Here is a 14,593-nt window from a genome sequence, read left to right as displayed (position 1 = left end):
GTGAAAACCACCTGAAGATCACTGTGCTCCACGGGTCCCAGCATTGTGAGGTTTCCTGACTCTCCCACTGCCTGGAGGCCCCACACGATTCCATCCCACTTGGCTCTTAACCCCTCTTACTCAGCTCCTTTGAGACTCACTGCATGGAGGGCTGGCTCAGGGGGTAAAACCAGGTCTGCCTAAACGCATTCAAACAAATCACTCTGGCTCATCACTGCATAATTTCATGGCCATTTCACCTATCCCAGAATTCCTCATGAAAACTGTGTCTTGGGTTGGAAGCCTGGGTTAGGAATAAGGAATAAGCAGTGTTTTCTCCTGGTCACAGGAAGAGTTTTCTCCTGGTCACAGCAAGGAAGGAAGAGAAAAGAATTTGGACAGGTTAGGAGGCTGGTCCTGTGCCCTGCCAGCTGTGAGGGGTTGGGGCCCACGCCCAGTGGATATGAGCTGGCGGGAGGAAATGAACTTTTCATGAGGACTGGCATCCATTATGGGAGGGGCAGCTTCGTGGACTTCCGTGTTTGGCATTTTCTGTAAACCTTTGACTTTCTCTTGTCCACGGCATGCAGACTTTTGCAGTGAATCAGAATACAGGGCCCCTGGGTGGCTCAGTCGGTTCAGCGTCCGACTTCGGCTCAGGTCATGATGTTGCAGTGTGTGGGTTCGAGCCCCGCGTCGGGCTCTGTGCTGACAGCTCAGAGCCTGGAGCCTGCTTCCGATTCTGTGTCTCCCTCTCTCTCTGCCCCTCCCCCACTCACACTCTCTCTGTCTCTCAAAAATAAACATTTAAAAAATTAAAAAAGAGAAAAAGAATGTGCAGAGTATGTTCACACGAAGGAAAAAGCCCATAAATCACCTTTACATGAAGACACAGATACCCCCTCTGAGTGGCCACGGTTCTAGGATAGGTGGCTTTGCGTGTGGAACGTGGGGAAACTTGAGGTTCTGTTGACCCCTTGCGTGGGTTTCTTTGCCCAGTGCATGGCCCCGTGCACCTGCCCCTCCTTCAGGGCAGGAAGAGGGCCAGGCTGAGGCTTAGGCTTAACCTTCCCTCACCCATCGTTATCCCTTGCCTTTCCCCTCTCTTCCTTTGCCCATCTCCTCTCTCCTTGCCTGTCATATTGCTAGGAAAAGTTATTATAAATCCTTCATTTTTGTGACCTTATTTTCAGAACTGGAAGTAACTCGAGGCTGTGTGAAGCCACCCCACTTGGAGCTCTTTATACCCTGCCCTTTGTTTTCCTTTTAACACATGACTTCTTTCCCTTAGTTGTCCTTCCCTCCCTTGCCGGCATCTTCTTCCTTCTCTCTCATTGCCTCATTTCCAGCCTGAGCCAGCCTGCAGGTGTCTCCGGGGGGAAGCGGGGGGGTGGGTTGTGGCAGCAGCTCAGCCCCAGCCAACCTACTCTGCTCATTCCAGGTCAGGGCCCCTTCCTTTCCCAGGGTTGTCTTCCCAAACGGAGGAGCTGGTAAAGTACAACCCCAACGTACCATCTACTTGTAGCTATAGTTCATTTTTAATTCCCATTTGGGCCCAATTTTTCTCTCCTTCCCAAACTTGCCCCACCATCCCACCCTGTAGCTGCCCATCAGTTGAATGGGCGGGATCAGAGTTCTAGAGAGGTTACCAGCTCTGCGAGGTCAAGGCCTTTGCAGAAAGCAGAGCCAGGCACCCTGGTGTCTTTTTTGAAAAGTGTGTCATTTTTTAAAGTGGTGTCATTATTTTAAAATGAAAAAAGTAGAATGAAACCGTTTGGAATCGTGAAAGCAGCTTTTAAAACCGCTTTAAGAAGAAAATTGCTTTGGCATGGAAACATGGTCTTCCATAAAGAAAAAAAACATGACTTAAGAGATTCAATTTTCTAACATAATGGGTCCAGTTTTAGAGTCAGAGACTATTGACTTTGCAGAGCGATTTAGTTTAAGAAAAAAAAGCAGATCTGCATGTCCCATTAGTGTTACTAAATAAACTGTGTTCTGATAGTAGGGATTGATCTAAGACAGGAGAAAGTGGCTAATGTACAGCTAGTCCCAGTCTGGAGTGAAGAAATAGGCATCTTTTGGTTCTGAATGCATTTTTCGGATGCATTTATCATACCATATAAATAAAGAGCAAAGCATGGAACTGAAAAAAAAAAAAAAAAAGAGATTCAATTTTCTTAAATTTCTAGATTTAAGAAATTAAGGGGCACCTGGGTGGCTCAGTTGGTTAAAGGTCTGACTTTGGCTCAGGTCATGACCTCATGGTCTGTAAGTTCAAGCCCCGCATCGGGCTCTGTGCGGACAGCTGGGAGCCTGGAGCCTGATTCGGATTCTGTGTCTCCCTGTCTCTCTCTCTGCCCCTCCCCCATTCATGCTCTGTCTCTGTCCCTCAAAAATAAACATTAAAAAAAAAATTAAGAAAAAGAAATTCAGTTATAAATTGCCTTTTTCTAGAAACGATTTGAAGATTATAGAAACGCATACATATGTGAAGATGATGGTGGGGAGAGAACACCGAAACCCATACGTGCTTGCACCAAGGTTCCCCTCTGTTGAGAAGGGTGCAGCAAAACGAGGCCCCGGGCAAACGTAATTTATAAAAGGATCGCTTAAAAACTATAAATGACATAAATATTTGTTGGAAGAGCGAAAAGAAAGCAGAGTGAGGCTGATTTCCGGGTTGTTCTGTCGGCCAGTATTTTCCCTACCTTTTGGGGATCCTAATTTGTTGAAAGCACCCCCTTTCACACCAGGAGCTGAAGGATTTGTTGGGGTGGGGGAGGGGACCCTAGAGAAAAGAATAGAATAGAAGAATAGACAGCAGGAGGGTCCAAGGAAGCAGAACGTGTTAGGACTTGTTAGGTATCATCTAGCTCACTGTTTTCCAGACATATCTGTGGACTGCTAGCAGTAATTTAAAATCCAGCAACCCTTTGGCCCATAAGACTCAGTTTGATGGCGCCTGTCCCATGGGAGTTGATTTAGTCTTGACTTCAGGAGTCTAAGCTGCCAAGTGCACAGGCTAGACCTCCTCCATCCACCGCTACTTTGCTAACCTCTCGTTTCCCACAGACCTTTGAAGAGTATCCTCTCCTTTCTGTATCCCCTGACAGTGCTCAGAGTTCTCACTCTCAAAGCACATGAGACCAGAAAAACTGGAATCAGTCTTGGGAAGACTCGGGAGAAAGAGGAGAAGCCCTCCTGTAGGATAATCCAGACACCGAGGGCCCCCTCGAGGGAAGGAGAGGTTCTGTTCTGCCATTTCGAGGGATAGGATTCTGTCCTGGGTCTTAGAGCTTTAAAACCAAAAGTTAACTGGTACCTTGGGAACCCCCAGAGAACCTGAACCAGCCACTGAAAATATGCCCTAGACCTCAGCCTTTGACTTCCAACCTGAGGGAAGAGAACAAGGTGGGGTGTTATTGGCTAGCCTCTGTGTCACTCACCCACTTCCTGAGCCCTCGTTCTATGAGTTCTATCAGCAGGACCCTTTAGAAAACAGGAGTTCCATCTACTGGGCCTCCTTGTGCTTGGCATGCGGGGAGTAATTCCTACAGAGGAACAACTTGAGGCTCTGAGAAATTATGTGATCTCCCCAAAGCCATGTGGCGGACACATGCACCTGGTAGAAACCCAGGGACGCCTACCCTCCCCCCGCAAAGCCCACCGTCTTTCTATAACACCTGTCTCACTGCACGGGGAAAATTGATTTCTCCTTCCTTCGTGGGAAATGGGTGACTTTGACTTCAGCCACGTTCAACCGTGTTCTTCCTGCCCGGTGGGCCAAGGGGAAAGACGCCGTGGGGAAGTCTCAGATCCTTCTCCTCACATGCTCTGACAGAACTGCCACGGGAGGTGTGTACATACACCTGCAGGTGTTCCAACTCGCTTCCAGGTGAAAGGGAAGTTGGGTTTGGGGGAGCCTGGTATGGAGCGTGGCCTGAGACAGAGAGGGTGAGTACCACGTTGGATGAGCAGCCATGGTGTCCGTGTGCAAAGACCATCAGAGGCAGGATCCAGGTGGCAGACAGCAGGAAGTCCATGGGTATCACCCAGTGGAGAGCGGAGGATGATGCCCGGCAAGATGCCTAGAGGTCTGGGGTTCTTGCACATTCCCCTCCGTGGACTAAACCACTGATGCAGAGGGAACTTAGAAGGTCACTGGGACCACTCAGAGGCCTCGCTCCAAACACCGTGTCAACATTTTGTTTGTAGCTGTCATGGACCAGCGCCCCATCAACTACTGCACGACGGGCCTCCATGACTGTGACATTCCACAGCGGGCGCAGTGTATCTACATGGGAGGGTCCTCCTACACCTGCTCCTGTTTGCCGGGCTTCTCTGGGGACGGCCGAGCCTGCCAAGGTATGTGGTTCCTCTGATTTTTCTCCCTGTGTAACCCGAAAAGATTCCATGTGCTAATTACCAACTCATCCTGAAATTAAGAGAGCTATTCTTTTTTGTTTTAAGTTTGCTTATTTGTTTTGAGAGAGAGTGAGTGCAGGGGAGGAGCAGAGAGAGGGGGAGAGAGACAATCCCAAGCAGGTTCCGCCCTGTCAGCACGGAGCCCAGGGCATGGTTCAATCTCATGAACTGTGAGATCATGACCTGAGCCGAAATCAAGAGTTGGACGCTCAACCCACTGAGCTACCCAGGCGCCCTGAGAATTACCCTTTCAACTCTGTTGGGTAAATGGGCTGCATTTTGTCTGTCTCTGGTAGTGTGAACCATGCATTTTCCTTTGGAAGCTGTTCTCACTGGAGAAGACGCTCAGCCTCCCCCTACTATTTTGTTCTGTGACTTGCTCGCTTCAGCAACAATTAGACCCCTGCTGTCTGGTAGGAACTGAGGAGATTGTCTTTTCCAAAAAGGCAGATAATCCTTGTATACATGGGGACTTGAGGTCCAGCTTTTTCTTTAGTAACATAGCTATAGCCATTCTCCTGGTCTGCTCTCACCTTCTGCTCCAGAAAAAGCCAAGTCCCCTTATTAAATAAATGACTGCAGAGTCTGGGAGAGTAAATGTCTCCACAGAATTCTTTCAGACTTGAGGTGAGTCCATTGTTGGCTGCCAAGATGCTTTTTAAAGATGATTTTAGGTAAGATAGCTGTAAAAAAAAAAAGTACCCCAATCCCCTGATTTGCAAAGTTACTTAATAATACACTATGTAGTATTTCTGAAAAGTCCAAGCTTTTCTAAGATTATAATTTCTGAGATACAGTACTTTCTTTTTTTTTTTTTAAGTTTATTTATTTAAGAGAGAGAGAGACAGAGGAAGAGAGAATCCCAAGCAGGCTCCACCCTTAGCACAGAGCCCGACACAGGGCTTGAACTCAAGAATCGTGAGATCATTACCTGAGCTGAAATCAAGAGTCGGACACTTAACCGACTGAGTCACCCAGGCATACCTGGGATATTTACTTTTTGTTACTGAACGAAAAGTAAATGTGAATTTTCTCTTGTCTCCGAGGTTTTTCTGTCAGTGGTTAATAATGTCTCCAAACTCTCAGACATTTTTGAAGCTCTCATTTGTGGTGAGAAGGATCATTTTATACAATATGCAAAAGAATCTTCTCTTTTTTTTTTTCCTTTTGCATGCTTAATTTTCCATGAAAATGTTAATCATCAAAGTGAAACACATTTACAAATACACAAGATAGAAATTGGGGAGTTAGTGGCTTTTTAAAAAATGTTTGTTTATTTTTGAGAGAGACAGAGCATGAGCAGGGGAGGGCAGAGAGAGGGAGACACAGAATCTGAAGCAGGCTCCAGGATCCGAGCTGTCGGCACAGAGCCTGATGTGCGGCTCGAACTCACAGACCTCGAGATCATGACCTGAGCCGAAGTCAGACACTTAACAGACTGAGCCACCCAGGCGCCCCAGGGAGATTGTGTTTTGATGAGTAATGTTTAGTGAACTTTAAATCACTGTTCCCAGATCAGAAACAGAGTCCCTTAGAGCTGACGAAGTGGTTTAAATTATTGTATAAACTATGAATTCCAGAACAAGTGTCATTGTCCCTGGGCTTGGTGGCTCTTTTGCAGATGTGGATGAATGCCAGCCAAGCCAGTGTCACCCCGATGCCTTCTGCTACAACACTCCCGGCTCCTTCACATGTCAGTGCAAACCTGGCTATCGCGGAGACGGCTTCCATTGTGTGCCTGGAGGTAAGGTGTCAGAGATGTTTGGAGTTGGTAAGCCATTGCCACATTCGTGAATCCTGAGTCCCTGAACCTGGGAGAGGAGGTGAGGTGGGGAAGTTGCAGTCTCTACGGAGGGTCCTCAGAGTTGTTAAGGTGGGATATCAGAGCACAGCTGTAGTGGACGGGCATGCAGATTGTGCACTGCACAACTCCAGAGGATGCCACACAGACCGTAACTGTACTGGCAACCTGAAGTCTGTCGTCCTTGTAACTTGAGCAAGCAGTTCAGGTAAGAACTGCTCTAGATTAGGGTTCCCCAGAGAAACAGAACTAATAGTGTGTGTGTGTGTGTGTGTGTGTGTGTGTGTGTGTGTGTGTCTGTCTATCTGTGTTTGTTTGTAAAGGAATGTATTATAAGGGAGGTTCTGATGATTATAAAGACTTGCAAATCCCAAGATTTACAGTTAGCAAACTGGAGACCCCGGACAGCTAATGTTTCCATTTGACGCTGAAGGCAGAGAAAAGCCAGTGTCCCAGTTCATAGTCATTAGGAAGGAAGGATTCTCTCTTACTCAGGGAAGGGCCAGCCTTTTTGTTCTATCCTAGCCTTCCACTGTTTGGCTGAGGCCATCTGCTTTACTCAGTCTGTGAAGGTAAAATCTCATCCAGAACATCCTCACAGAAGCACCTAGAATGTTTGACCAAATATCTGGCACCCACGTATCTGGCATATCCCCACCCTGTGGCCCAGTCAAGTTCACACGTAAAAGTGACCCATCCCAGCTTCCTAGGAGTCACGGGGAATAGAGCTAGGGTGGTGGTGGGGAGCACGCATGAAGGGCCACCACTGGGGAAAGGTGGAGGCCACGGACTGCACAGAATTGTCTATATTACCACATATACCTGGACTGTGCACCTGCCGAAGTTACCTGCTGACCCAAGGCTTGGGTGGCATCTCATTAGACCATAAGAATAATGATAGTCCTGGGTCCGGATCTGGACTCAATTCTGGGAACGTGGGAGGCACTCGACAGATGCTGTCGCGTGAATACGTGTAATTGGCTGCTGTTTGTTAGAACCTGCTCTGTGCTAGAAGCTTCCCCCGTACTCTTTCATGTAATGTTCACCGTTGTCCTTTTGGAGCAAACACTATTACGATCCCCATTGGCAGAGAATGCCGACACTTACCAAGATAAAGGCGTAATCAAGGTCCCACCCGTAGTAAGTGCTAGAACTGAGACTCAAACCCAGGTCTGTCTGATGGGCTCCAAGCCTGGATTCAGTCCTCTAAACCACACGGTATTCCGTCATGAGATTAAGAATGTATTTGACACAGCAGACTGGAGTCACGTAGTTACTTATTTTTAATGACTGCTACTGTTTGTAGCCAGATATAGTTATGCCACTGTCAATATGTTATATATATAAATACACAAATATATAATGTTTCGACAAAATATCCATTTCACCACCTTTAAAAAAATACATATTTTTGAGAGCGTGAATGGGGGAGGGGCAGAGAGAGAGGGAGAGAGAGAGTCCCAGTTAAGCTCTGCGCTGCTCGAACCACAAGATCACAACCTGAGCTGAAATCAAGAGCCAGAAGCTCAATCTGCTGAGCCACCCAGAGCCCCCATGTCACCACCTTTTTAAGCAATTAATAGCGATCAATGTCTGTCTCCTTCACTAGCTTGTGAGTGTAGGGTGCGTATGCATTTTATTTTTATGTCCAGCGGTATCCCGTGGAGCATGTGGCCCATGATGGTGCTCACAGATTTATAACTGTTGAAGAACCAAATGAATGTACCAGTTTCCACTTCTATCAGAAGTATATTAAAGTATTTATTTATCCCCGCTCTCGACAGGACTAGGTGTTTTCCAGTTTTTAGGATAGTTGTCCAACTAACAGGGGAAAAATCATAGATTAAGTTAAAATTTGGGTATATAATACATATTTCTGATCTACATTGTTCCCTTCTGATTGGAACAAGTATCGCCATACTACCACTTACACGTCAAATCTGGCCCACCTCCTGTTTTTATAAATAAAGTTTTATTGGAACACAGCCATGCTTGTTAGTTTATGTATAGTCTGTGGCTTCTTTAATCTTACAAAGGCTGAATTCAGTAGTTGTGACAGAGATTATAAGGCACGCAAAGCCTGAAATACTTACTACCCTGGCCCTTGAGAGAAAATGTTTGCCAACCCCAGAATGAACCGAGGCAGGGCCAACTTTTTGTTCCTGAAATTGTGGGTAAAAACTGTTTGTGCTGCCCATCGATTCTGACAGGCAGATTACATAGAGAAGAGTTCGTGATGATCTTAGTCAAGACTCTTCAGCAGCTACTAAAAATCACTGACATCCCGTTATTTCCTTAAGCTTGCTTCATATCACCAGTTCAAAAAGAAGCAGATGTCTTCATCTCTTGGTTTTGTTTTTGGTTTTTAACCTCACTCCTTGCCCCCTCTTTAAGGCTCTGTTAAGTAAACAGAAACAAATTCATCCCTGCAGGCTGGGATATGAAGCTGGGACAAGGATAAAACCAATGAGCACAGTCTGCTAGGATTGTTTATGTATTCAATCCTGTTCTCCTAAGAAATTCAACATCTAGTTAAATAGTCAAGAGAGAATGTGCCCTAGAAATACATACCAATGTTCACCGAGTATTGCTTGTAACGGAAAAGAAATCTAAATGACTGTTGGTGGGAGGAATGGACCAATGGAGTTTTGGAACAATTCATACAATGAAATAATATGCAGCAATTAAAATGAGTAAAATGTTAAAAACGTAAACAACGTAAGAATGTTAAAAAGTTTGGGGCGCCTGGGTGGCTCAGTCAGTTGAGCACCCAACTCTTGGTTTTGTCTCAGGTCATGATCCCACTATTCGTGAGCTCGAGCCCCGCGTGGGGCGGAGCCTGCTTTGGATTCTGTCTCTCCCTCTTTCTCCGCCCCTCCCTTGCTCACACTGTCTCTGTCTCTCTCAAAAATAAATAAATAAACTTAAAAAATATATAACGCTGTATGAAAATAAACCTATGCGTGTATACATATGTAGGAAATCTACAAAATGCATACAGAGGAATGAAAAACGAAAACTCAGAGCACGGGGTTACCTGCATGTAGCAGAGAGGCAGTTGGGATTGTGGAGGTTACACAAGAGCAGACTTTGTATTTTTCAGCTGGAATATGAACACTGAGGTTTTCATCGTATATTTCTAGATTATGGCTGACTAAAATACTTTCTGAAATATTAGCGGCGAGAAAACTCATGTCATCCGGCCGCCTACTGCCAAACACAATGAAGTGCAGGGCGTCGGACAGTCCGCACTTAATTTGGTACCTACTGTATACAGAAGGGACTAGCTGAAAAAATTAAACTGGCTTCGAGGGTGAGTCAGTTAAGGCAACAGCTTCTGCCGTGTCCACTGGTGACAGGCAAGACCAGAAATTCTGATTTGTTTCCCCCAAGCTTCTGCACTCTTGCTCACGACCTGTGTATGTTCCATGGATCGCTAGCACCATTTTCTTTTAAATGAGATGGAATCGAAAACAAGAATCAAGAAGATATCAGAGTATATAGAGTATATGTAGTAGGAAAAAGTACTGTTTCACGAAATGATGCTTGTATCTGCACGGATGAGTATGTGTGTGTGCGTATACATGTGTGTATCGAGTTGCTGAGCGGAATGTATTCCTGTGGGTCATGGCCAGAAAGTTTGAAAGCCACCATGGTCCCGTTGACTCTTGAACAACACGGGGGTTAGGGGCACTGACGCCCCCACGCAGTTGAAAATCCACGTATAACTTTTGACTGCCCAAAAACTTAACTACTAAGAGCCTACTGTTGACCGATAACATAAACAGTCAATTAACACATAGTCTGTATGTGGTATGTATTACATACTGTATTCTAACAATGCAGTAAGAGAGAAGAAAGAAAATTTCATGAAGAAAGTCATAAGGAAGAGAAAATACATTTACAGTTCTGTTCGGTAAAAAAAAAATTCACCGTTCAGACCCGTATTGTTGAAGAGGCCTTTGTAGTTATCTATTGTGATGTAACAAATGATCTTCAAGGTCGACAGCTTAAAACGATACGTCTTTATTATCTCACAGTTTCTGTGGGTCAGGAATTCAGGAGCCGCTTAACTGGGTAGTCTTGGTTCAGGGTCTCTCATGAGGTCTTTGTCTGGGGATTAGCTGGGGTTGTGGTCTTTGAGGGTCATCAGAGGCTGAAGGATCCCCGTGGTTGCTGACAGGCCTCTGTTCCTCATGCATTGTTGTACTGAGGACTTGACATCCTCACAGCCTGGGTCTCTTCATAGGGCGCCTCAGTGACTTCAACACCTAGCAGCTGGCTCCCTCCAGACCAGGTGATGAGAGAGAGAACACCCAAGCTGGAAGCCATGGTCTTCTGTAACCTCATCTTGGAAGGGGCACACTGTCCCTTCTGGTGATACTGTTAGTCACAGGCCAGCCCCCTAACAGCGTTGAAAGGGAATTGCCTAAATGTGAAACTACCAGGAGGCGGGAGATGGGGGCCATCTTGGAGGCGGGCTACCAGAGCCAATGACCTTGCCTGAGGACTGTCTGGAGGAATGTAATTGGCTAGATTTTTGGAAAGTAGGAGACCGGATTCTTAGCGGATCAAGAGACATATAATACAAAGTCCTGGGCTAGAGTTGCAAAGCTTGGTCCTTAAGGGCAAATGCCAAGCCTATGGATGTTTGATCACATCTCTTCACGTGTGACGCCCGTCACACTTACCAGCATCTCGCACCTAGAGACACATCACACAACTGTAGACACAAAGGCAATTCAAGAGTTCAGAAAGCAGGGCTGCAAGAGAAGATGAAAACATCGAGGAGATAATACAGTTTAAGAGAAAGAAAGCTGACGAACAACTTGTACACTTTTTATTTTTTATATGTCTTGTTTGTGTTTCAGTGTGCATTTTACTTCAATCAAACCCTATGGTAGAAAACTTGCATTTCCCAGTCAGAGCTAGAAGCAGCTCTAGAATTCTATAATTCGTCTCCTTTGTTTTATAAACAAAGAACATGAGGACTGAGTAATTTCTTGGTTTACAAAAAAGTTCCTTGAACTTTTCATATAAAAGAATTTTCTATAGCAATTTTTCTCAAAATTGAGTAAAACCCTTTTTATTTATTTTTTTTAACGTTTATTTTTTTTATTTTTTATTTAAAAAAAAATTTTTTTTAACGTTTTATTTATTTTTGAGACAGAGAGAGACAGAGCATGAACGGGGGAGAGGAAGAGAGAGAGGGAGACACAGAATCGGAAGCAGGCTCCAGGCTCTGAGCCATCAGCCCAGAGCCCGACGCAGGGCTCGAACTCACGGACCGCGAGATCGTGACCTGAGCTGAAGTCGGACGCTTAACCGACTGCGCCACCCAGGCGCCCCCGTTTATTTATTTTTGAGACAGAGAGAGACAGAGCATGAACAGGGGAGGGTCATGAGAGAGAGGGAGACAGAATCTGAAACAGGCTCCAGGCTCTGAGCTGTCAGCACAGAGCCCAACGCGGGGCTCGAACTCACGGACCGCGAGATCGTGACCTGAGCCGAAGTCGGATGCTTAACCGACTGAGCCACCCAGGTGCCCCGAGTAAAACCCTTTTTAAAAGAAATTCTTTTTTTTAGGTTTATTTATTTAGTTAGAGAGAGAGAGAGAGAGAGAGTGAGCATGCAAGTGGGGGAGGGGCAGAGAGAGAGGGAGAGAGAATCCCAAGCAGGATCTGCACCGTCCGCGCAGAGTTCAATGCGGGGCTCGAACGTACAAACCGTGAGATCATGACCTGAGCCGAAATCGAGAGTCAGATGCTCAACCAACTGAGCTACCCAGGCGCCCCAAAAGAAAGACTCTGGTGTTGGGTTAGATTATTTTTATTATAAATAAGTCTCCGTGTGTGGAAGAGCCCCCAGGAGCAGCCAGCCCCTCTTCGGGGCAGACGGGGCAGGAAGAGGCTAAAAAAATGGCGCCTCCCCAAATGAGTTCCTCAGCCCCATGGAGTATATCAGAGGCTGCAATAGTTATCTATGCGAATTAGCACAGAGAAAGAAATGTAATCAAGCGAGAGAATGAAATGTAAGTCAAGAAAGTTAAAAAGGTACTTTTTTTCTTATTTCTCCTTCTCTTTCATTTTTCTCTCATTTTCTTTGTCCCCAACCTTGAGAAAGTCACCCCAGACTTCCTGCTTCTCCCTGGATAAATAGCAGGTCTTGACTGCTTCCTCCCCCGCGCAGATCAGACTAGATGAGTGAAAGGAATCTTGCCTGAGTGGTCATTTTATCAGCCAGAAACAGGGCCAGGAAATGGATCGTTATTACCCCGTCCTCACCCTGCCCACAGTGGAAAATTCTCCATGGGGGGCTGGGGCCCCTGGAGCAGCTCCCACTGCCTGGTGGCCAGGCTGAGAAGCCATCCCAAGAAACCCAGCGACATCACAGCTTTCCATAAACATACTTGAAATTCCATCTCCTGAGTCACAACTGGGGTTTTCCCCTCCTTTGTATGAGTTCAGGATACAGCACTTAAAAATTCCGCTGTAAAAGTTGCCGATCGCTTGAGATGTTGTACGTTGGTCAAACACCATGTCAGTGCAGAACCGTCAGCCACGTAGAATGGAGCTGCCTCTGCTTCCTCAGATGTTTGCTTTGGTTGATTGCACACAGAGCACCAGGTGTGGTTTCAAGTTGGAAAGGCAACATCAAACACAGATGGTGATGGAAGGAAGAGGAGTCTGTGGGCCACAGATGATTTCATGAGTGTATTAAGCTCACTTGTGTATGTCACTGTTGACACAACCCACCCATTGTGTACGTGCACTGGGCTTGTGGGTACAGAGGGGCAGGGGGCTAGGCTAGGAATCCAAAGACCCACGTTGTAGCTTGAGCTGAGCTGCTTACTCATGCTGTGATCGGGGAGCCCTTCACCAGTCTGAGCCTTGGGTCTCATTTGGTAGAAAAAAATACAGTTAGTTGCCTGTTGCATAGGATCCTAGTAGAGAGTTAAATGAAACACCTGTAAACGGAGACCCCTTGTACGGGAACTCTAAAACCCTGTGCACACGGGAGGTATTGAGGAAGTGAATAAGTTCTATGTCCAAGAGTGAACAGGACCCAACATTTTATTCCCAACTGCATGGCTTAGTTGCATCTTTGTTTGGCTCTTCCTACATCATTTTTTTTTTAATATTAGCCCCTAGGGCTAAAAGGGAAAGCAATACCCATTTTTCCCTTGCCAGGTTTAACACACACTTTCCAGGCACCTTCACTGCTTCCGATCAAGGGAACAACCACATGAGGCAGGCTAACATGAGACCTGGCAACACAGACAAAGGTACTTTAAACATTTATTGGCAGGATGCGTGCTGAATGTCACCGCGAAGGCCATGTATAGACACGGTCACAAATGAATATTTGAGGGGCACCTGGGTGGCTCAGTCAGTTAAGCTTCTGACTCTTGATTTTGGCCCAGGTCATGAGCTCTCGGTTCCTGAGATTGAGCCCCAGTGCAGAGCCTGCTTGGGATTCTCTCTTCCTCTCTCTCTGACCCTCCTCGCTCATGCTCTCACTCTCTCTCAAAAATAAATAAACATTAAAAAAAAACCCAACACTTTGGAGGCACCCGGGTGGCTCAGTCAGTTGAGTGTTCGACTTCGGCTCAAGTCATCATCTCACGGTTTGTGGGTTCGAGCCCTGTGTCAGGCTCTGTGTGGACAGCTTGCTCAGAGCGTGGAGCCTGCTTCGGATTCTGTGTCTTCCTCTCTGTCTGCCCCTCACCCGCTCATGCTCTGTCTCTGTCTCTCAAAAATAAATAAATGTAAAAAAATTAAAAATAAATAAATATACATTAAAAAAAAACAGCACTTTGGGGGCGCCTGGACTCTTGATTTCAGCTCAAGTCATGATCCCCGGGCTGTGGGATTGAGCCCCGCATCCAGCTCTGTGCTGAGTGGGGAGCCTGCTTAAGATTCTTTCTCTCTCTCACTCTGCCTTTTGCTCTCGTTCTCTCTCTCTCTCTCTTTAAAAACAAAAACAAACCAAAACAGCACTTTGGTACCCCTTTGCCCTTGAGACCCATGGAGGAGATGTCTTCTGTGGATCTGGCCTGTCCTGGGCTCTTCTGTCAGGACAGAGTGTAACAGTGTGTTTTCTTGTCCCCTCACCTCTGGACCGTGAGCCCCTTGAGCTCTTCCCTTGTCAGGTGCTTCCTGAGTGGAGGTGAGGGATGATGCAGTAGAATCCGCTTGGGGAGACAAACGAGGAACAGAGTCAGTGTCATTGTCAGTGTGACATAGCTCCAGGGCAGGTGAGCCCAGGCCCCCCGGGAGCTATGGAGGCACACAGGACCCAGCCCTGGAGGGCCTGGCGAGGCTTCCTGGGGGAAGTAACTGGGAGGAACTGGGAGGAAGGGAAAGCAGGGTCAAGGAGGAAGTG

General features: G+C 46.4%; 1 protein-coding gene across 1 annotated transcript in view; it reads left to right on the top strand.

The window, feature by feature from the left end:
- NID1 (nidogen 1) overlaps positions 1-14,593 on the top strand; it is an 84,716-nt gene that overhangs the window by 52,471 nt on the left and 17,652 nt on the right. The window contains exons 11-12 of the mRNA XM_060642877.3: positions 4,198-4,347; positions 6,029-6,151. Of these exons, the coding sequence (XP_060498860.1) occupies positions 4,198-4,347; positions 6,029-6,151 (273 nt within the window). The remainder of the gene's footprint in view (positions 1-4,197; positions 4,348-6,028; positions 6,152-14,593) is intronic.

The sequence above is a fragment of the Panthera onca genome, chromosome D2 (assembly GCF_046562875.1).
Source record: "Panthera onca isolate mPanOnc1 chromosome D2, mPanOnc1 haplotype 2, whole genome shotgun sequence".
Classification (NCBI taxonomy): domain Eukaryota; kingdom Metazoa; phylum Chordata; class Mammalia; order Carnivora; family Felidae; genus Panthera; species Panthera onca.
Note: the sequence above shows the minus strand (reverse complement) of the source record. Positions and strands in the feature narration are given on the sequence as shown.